This window comes from Babylonia areolata, chromosome 18, assembly GCF_041734735.1.
Source record: "Babylonia areolata isolate BAREFJ2019XMU chromosome 18, ASM4173473v1, whole genome shotgun sequence".
In the NCBI taxonomy this organism is placed as follows: Eukaryota; Metazoa; Mollusca; class Gastropoda; order Neogastropoda; family Buccinidae; genus Babylonia; species Babylonia areolata.
The window spans coordinates 70,993,674-71,001,173 of NC_134893.1; the positions used below are offsets into that span (position 1 = coordinate 70,993,674).

The 7,500-nt window shown below is 45.8% G+C and overlaps 1 protein-coding gene across 1 annotated transcript in view; it reads left to right on the forward strand.

Moving 5' to 3' along the window:
- LOC143293039 (epidermal growth factor receptor-like) overlaps positions 1-7,500 on the forward strand; it is a 293,667-nt gene that overhangs the window by 242,260 nt on the left and 43,907 nt on the right. The window contains exons 5-9 of the mRNA XM_076603865.1: positions 717-797; positions 2,037-2,158; positions 2,980-3,121; positions 4,346-4,450; positions 5,796-5,907. Coding sequence (XP_076459980.1) covers positions 717-797; positions 2,037-2,158; positions 2,980-3,121; positions 4,346-4,450; positions 5,796-5,907 — 562 coding nt within the window. The remainder of the gene's footprint in view (positions 1-716; positions 798-2,036; positions 2,159-2,979; positions 3,122-4,345; positions 4,451-5,795; positions 5,908-7,500) is intronic.

A 7,500-nucleotide genomic window follows, 5' to 3' on the forward strand; every position in this document is an offset into this window, starting at 1 on the left:
ACGAGGAGGTTGGAGTGCGGGTGTGTGCAGTGGGACGGTCGAGCAGAGGTGGAGGGGTTGGATGGGGGAGGAGGAGGAAGAGAAGGAGAGTGTTGAAAGACGATGTTTTGCTGGAGGGAGGGAGGGGGTAAGGAGTGAGCGGGAGATTGATTGGGGATGGTGGGGGGGGGGGGAGAGGAAGTTTTAGGAGAGAAGGCTGGAGGGTAGAGGTGGAGGGATTAAGTTCAGAACGTAAGGTGTGGCTATTCGTATTGGATTCTATTGTGTTGCGTTTGTATTGTCTGGTAATGTAGTGCATTGCATTGTATTGTATTGTATTGCATCCTGTTGCATTTGGTGGTTTATTCTGATGCATTGTATTGAATTATTGCATTGCGTTGTACTGAGTTTCGAAAATAAATTGATTGGTGGGTGACCGGTTTATCGGACAGGCTCAGATTGCTATATATCGTGGTTGCACTACCTTCCCCCCCCCCCAACCCCCACACGCACCCTACCCTCCTCCCACGACTCCCTACCGCCTGAAAACGGAGCGTGGTTGCCTAAATGGAGGGACAGACCTAAAGAAGAATATTAACACACACATTCACGTACACACACACACACGCGCACACACACACACACACACACACACACACACACACACACACACACACACACTTCGCACAGTATTACATTATTATGTGATGAATTATTCTTTCTTTTTTCCCCTCCAGCTGAGTGCGACCCTTCTTGCAAGTCCAACGCCACCAACGGTAGCTACTGCTGGGGAGCTGGACCTGACATGTGCCAGACCCGTGAGTATGGCCCTGATGATGAATGAATGATGTGGATATTTGTACAGCGCCTCTCCTCTTCTAAGTTCTATGCGCTTTACAAACACGGGGTCATTTGCGCAGCGGGCTGCCTACCTACCTGTGTAGAGCCGACTGACGGCTGCCACTGGGCGCTCATCGTTCGTTTCCTGTGTCATTCAATCATATTTCAGGCACGCACACATGCGCGCTCAGTCAGACATGTAACATTTTACGTGAATGACCGTTTTGTTTATTTACCCCGCCATGTAGGCAACTATACTACGTTTTCTGGGGGTGTGCGTGCTGGGTATGTTCTTGTTTTCCATAACCCACCGAACGCTGACATGGATTACAGGATCTTTAACGTGCGTATTTGATCTTTATTGTGCGTATACACACAAGAAGGGGGTTCAGGCACAAGCAGGTCTGACCTGGGAGATCGGAAAAATCTTCAACCTTTACCCACCAGGCGCCTGTCTGTCTCTCTGTCTCTGTCTCTGTCTGTCTGTCTGTCTCTCTCTCTCTCTCTCTCTCTCTCTCTCTCTGTGTCTCCCTCCCTCTCCCTCTCCCCACCACCTGTGTTTAGTTGTGGGCGGATGATGGCAGCGACAATGAGGAATCGGGCTGACTACGAGAACGATGATGATTATGACAACGACGATAACGGTAATGATGGTGATGACCATGTCAATATTGACGACGACAGTGATGGTTATGAAGATGATGACAGTAATGATGATTTAGGCGGTGATGACGATGACGACGACGAGGACGATAATGATCATTATGACGATGATGATGACGATGACAACGACGATGATGATGATTAAGATGACTGATGACGAAGACAGCGATGATGATATTATGATGACGACAACAATGATGACGATGTGATGATGACTATAACGATGGTGACGATGATGGTGATATGATGACGACGACGACAATGATAATAATGATAATGATGACGGCGACAATGATGATGATGACGATGATGATGATGACTATGACGATGATGATGATATGATGACGACGACGACAATGATAATAATGACAACGACAATGATGATGATGACGACGATGACGATGGTGATTTTGACGATGACGATTATGACGATAACAACGATGATGATGATATGATGATGACGACGACCATGATAATAATGACAATGATGATTAATGACGACAACAATTATGACGACGATGACGATGATGATGACGTCGTTGTGGTGTGTGCAGTGACGCAAGGAGACGCCTGCCACAAGTCTTGCGAGCGGCGCTGCTACGGAAAGCTGCCCAACCAGTGCTGCCATCAGGAGTGTGCCGGCGGCTGCTCAGGGCCCCTCAAGACGGACTGCTTGGTGAGACACAACTCCCCCCCCCCGGCCCCCAGCCCCCCTCGCCCCCCCCCACCCCCCCTCAAGGATTAAGATTTTAGGCATAGCCTATTTTGTCCCTGCTAAGTGGAGTGATGGCCTAGAGGTAACGCGTCCGCTTAGGAAGCGAGAGAATTTGAGCGCGCTGGTTCGAATCACGGCTCAGCCGCCGATATTTTCTCCCCCTCCACTAGACCTTGAGTGATGGTCTGGACGCTAGTCATTCGGATGAGACGATAAGCCGAGGTCCCGTGTGCAGCATGCACTTAGCTCACGTAAAAGTACCCACGGCAGCAAAAGGGTTGTTCCTGGCAAAATTCTGTAGAAAAATCCACTTCGATAGGAAAAACAAATAACACTGCACGCAGGAAAAACAAACAAACAAACTAACAAACAAAAAAATGGGTGGCGCTACCAGTGTAGCGACGCGCTCTCCCTGCGGAGAGCAGGCTGAATTTCACTGACAAAGAGAAATCTGTTGTGACAAAAGAGAAAAATATACAAATACAAAAATAATCTACATCCATTACGAATATGTATCATCATCATCCTCATCAGTAGTAGTAGTAGGTAGTAGTAGTAGTAGTATCATTATTATTATTATTATTATTATCATCATCATCATCATCATCTATTATTATTATTATTATTTGTCATTGTCATTGTCTTCCAAAATCAGTTCCTCCCGAAGTATCTGGCGGACTCTCTGACTGACTCTGTGTGTATATGCTTGTGTGTGCGTGCGCGTGTGTGTCCGTGCGCATGTGTGCCCGTGTGCGTGTGTGGGTGGGTGGGCGGGCGTGCAGGCGTGTCGGAACTTTCAGAACGACGGTGCCTGCGAGCCATTCTGCCCGCCAGCCAACATCTACGACAACCGTCTGATGGTCAACGTCCCCAACCCGGACGCCAAGTATGCCTATGGCGGCATCTGTGTTCCGGAATGCCCAGGTTAGACAATGGGTGTGTGTGTGGGGGAGGGGTGGTGGTGAGGGGAGTCTGTAAGGGAGGTGGGAGTGGGTGGTCTGTGTGGGTGGTGGTGATGGGGGTGGTGGTTTGTGTCTTTTTGTTAGGAGGAGAAGGGGGAGGAGAGATTTAGAGAGAGAGAGAGAGATAGAAATCCGTATCATGTCATACCATTCCATGTCATATGTAACTGAACTGAAAGGGAAACCAATGTGGCACGTTGACGCGCGCAATAGCAGAATGGTTAAAGCGTTGGACTTTCAGTCTGAGGGTCACGGGTTCGAATCTCGGTAACGGCGCCTAGTGAGTAAAGGGTGGAGATTTTTTCCCATCTCCCAGGTGCCGATTTATGCAGACCTGTTAGTGCCTGAATCCCTTTCGTGTAGATCAGATACGTGCGTTAAAGATCCCACGATCCATGTCAGCGTTCGGTGGGTAATGGAAACAAGAACGCACCCAGCATGCAACCCCTGAAAACGGAGTATAGCTGCCTGCATGACGGGGTTAAATAAAACAAAATGGTCATTCACGTAAAATGTTTCGTGTCTGTATGAGTGTGTATGTTTGCGCACGACTGAAACCTGACTGAATGACACAGGAAACGAATGATGAGCGCCCCAATGACAGCCGTCAGTTGACTCTGCCCAGGTAGGCAGCCTGTTGTGCAAATGACCCCGTGTTTGAAATTAATGAATAATGAGGCCTGGAGAACCAAATGATGAACACACAGTAAAATGTGGTGACTCTCTCCTTTCACAAGGTAGGCAACTACCTACTAAAAGCTACTTATGCTACCGCCGATTCAGCTAGCACATAGGTAAATACTTTTGAAGTCGTGTACGCTGTAAATGGAGAGATCCCGTGTTTGTAAAGCTGTTTATGGCTGGCAACACGGCGGGGTGAAAAACGACCATACACGTAAAAGCCCTCTCGTGTACGTACGAGTGAGCATGGGAGAGTTGCAGCCCACGAGTTTCAGTTTCAGTAGCTCAAGGAGGCGTCACTGCGTTCGGACAAATCCATATACGCTACACCACATCTGCCAAGCAGATGCCTGACCAGCGGCGTAGCCCAACGCGCTTACGAACGACGGGGGAGAAGAAGTACAGCTTTTAGAGGTTGGTGTGTGACCGGGGGGGTGGGCGCTGTGTAGATCTCCACATCTCCACATCAGCATCAGCGTCAGCTTCAGCATCCACGTGTGTGCAGGGTACCTGCTTCAGGACGCCGGGTCATGTGTCCGGAAGTGCCCGGAAGGCAAGCACCCCAAGGACGGCAAGAACTGCGAGCCCTGCGAGGGGCCGTGCCCGAGAAGTAAAGCATATTATGATATATGATATGATATGATTATGATTACTACACACACACACACATACACACAACACACGTGTGTGTGTGTATATATATACATTATATATATATATATATATATATATATATATATATTTTTTTTTTTTTTTTTTTTTTTTTTTTTTTTTAAAGATATGTTTGTTGGGGGTGGGGAGGGGACATTCCTTTTTCTTGTTCGTCTCTGCCAGCCCCTGAACTCCTTACTTCGTGTGTGTGTGTGTGTTGTTCATGTTTCTCTCGGTCACTAAGCGTCTCTCTCTCTCTCTCTCTCTCTCTCTCTGCCTCTGTCTCTCTGTCTGTCTCCCTGATCTGTCTCTGTCTGTGTGTGTGTGTGTGTCTGTCTGTCTGTCTGTCTGTCTGTCTCTCTCTCTCTCTCTCTCTCTCTCTCTCTCTCTGTCTCTCTCTCTCTGTCTCTCTCTCTCTCTCTCTCTCTCTCTCTCTCTCTCCCTCCCTCCCTCTCGCTCGCTCGCTCGCTCTCTCCCTCTGTTTCTGCTTTCCTTTTAGTTACGAAATTGTGTGTCATAAATGTAGATTAACGTTCCCCTCTATTTATAGCGTTTTTTTGTGTTTTATTATTATTATTGTGTGTGTGTGTGTGTGTTTGAAATGTATATGTGTACTCCCTTTGCAAGCAGGCCGGTGAGTTCTTAATATCTCTTTCTTCTTTTTTTATGTGATGTCTTACTTTCTCTCTTTCTCTCTCCATTCTTTTCAGACTCTTTCTCTTGTTTGTTTGTTATGTGTGCTTGCTCGTGGACATGACTTGTCAACACCAAAGACAACCAGTGTTTGATCAAACACGTTTTGACGTCGTTTATTGACCCATACCAGCATTGATTGGTGTATATTTTTAATGATGCTCAGTGATATTGCAATTGACACAACACCACTCATTTCTTTTCCTATCTCATGATGTCCTTTTTTCTTTTCTTTTCTTTTTTTTTTCTTTTTCCTTTTTTTAAAGTATGATTAATACGAACGGTGAAACCAAAACAAAACAAAACAAAACAAAAAAAGGAATACAGGTAAGCAGGGATACGGCCCATCAGGATGTTTTGCCGTTGAATTGTTTGGTCGGTTTTGATGTGATCGATTTTGTTTTGCTATGACATCAATGCCATTGTGTTGTTATTTTCTCCCAGAATGCAATGGTACAGGAAAAGGCCATTTGTCGGCGGAGAACTTGGCCAGCTTTGTGGATTGTACCACGATAGATGGCAATCTGAAAATTGTAATGGCTTCCTTCGAAGGGTGAGTATGCGTACAGTCCTCCCTCGCCGACACCCAGCTTGTGTGTTTTTCTGTGTAGCATGCAAAGGCACTGAGGGCTCCGATTACTTGAATGCTGTCAATGTGAAGCGCTTTTCTGAATGCACGACCATAGACGGCGCTCTGAGAATTCTAAAAACGTCCTTTACCGAGTGAGTATTGGTATATATGGCCCTTTAGTTATTGTGGGTAACGGAAAAGAAAACGCGAGACTGATGGGATGCAGACTGTTGTAGCCACCTTGGTGGACACGTTTGCGAAAAACGTAAGATTTTGGATTGATAGATCATTGTTTCAGCTAAATGGGTGGAAAAGTCAATGTTTGGTTATGTTGGCAGACAGGAAAAGGCTTGAGACTGGGAGGATAGTATGGGCTGGGTAAGATGAGTGGGCTTAAGTTTGCTTATCGCTAAGAATGTTCCTAACTCCACGGTGAACTCCAGGATTGTACTGAGAAGCATTCTTAACTCTGAACAAACTGGGTATTCCCGTTAACGAAGAACTGAAGACTGTACTTGTGCTGGCAGGTAGACGTTTAGATTTTGGGGGTATTCCCGTTAACGAAGAACTGAAGATTGTACTTGTAGTGGCAGGTAGACGTTTAGATTTTGGGGGTATTCCCGTTAACGAAGAACTGAAGACTGTACTTGTAGTGGCAGGTAGACGTTTAGATTTTCCGGTGTATTCCCGTTAACGAAGAACTGAAGACTGCTTGTAGTGGCAGGTAGACGTTTAGATTTTTCGAGGTATTCCCGTTAATGAAGAACTGAAGACTGTACTTGTATTGGGGGTATTCCCGTTAACGAAGAACTGAAGACTGTACTTGTATTGGGGGTATTCCCGTTAACGAAGAACTGAAGACTGTACTTGTATTGGGGGTATTCCCGTTAATGAAGAACTGAAGACTGTACTTGTATTGGGGGTATTCCCGTTAACGAAGCACTGAAGACTGGACTTGTTGTGGCAGGTAGACGTTTAGATTTTCGAGATTCACACATTAATGAGAAGTTTAAGACTGGGATGATAGATACCCCTCTTTAGTCATGTGGAGAGACACGTTAGCAAGAAAACTGGGACTGTGATGGCTGGTAGATCCTTTTAGTTATGAAAGCGGACTTATTCGCGAAGAACTAAAGACTTTGACAACTCTTTGGTTATGTGGGTAGATAAGATAACGAGAAACAAAAGGCAGTGATGGTAGGTAAGACCCTGTACTGTACGGGTAGACACGTTGTTAAGAAATTTACTCGACAGCGCGGCTTCTAGACAACGACGATGTTAGATAAATGCATAGGTATTTATTTTAAGTATTCATTCTGAAAGCGTTTAATTTCTGAAGAAGAAGTTGTAGTAGTAGCAGAAGAAGAGGAGGACGAAGAAGAAAAAGATTGATTTTTAAGAGCGCTTAATTTTGTGCAGGGACAAACCCAGTTGGCTTTCACACTAGAAATGTTCTGGCATGTATAGCTGTTTTTGTTGTGGGGACGAACGACACAGTTCATAAAATTAATACAAAACCTCTGACAGCTGGAGAAAGTGGAGGCCGGGTAGAGAAACAGAATGGGGTGGACGAGGGAAAGGCTATTTTGGAAAGAGGTAGGTTTTTTAAAGGCCACCCCAGTGAAAGAGTTGTGTGTAGAGATTATTGATATCTTCCCAAGCAAACTGTAGCCGGAATGGCGATGATAAAAGACCTGCTGAGACGATCGAGGAAGAAGTCAGAAACTAATCAGAATATTCAGAGA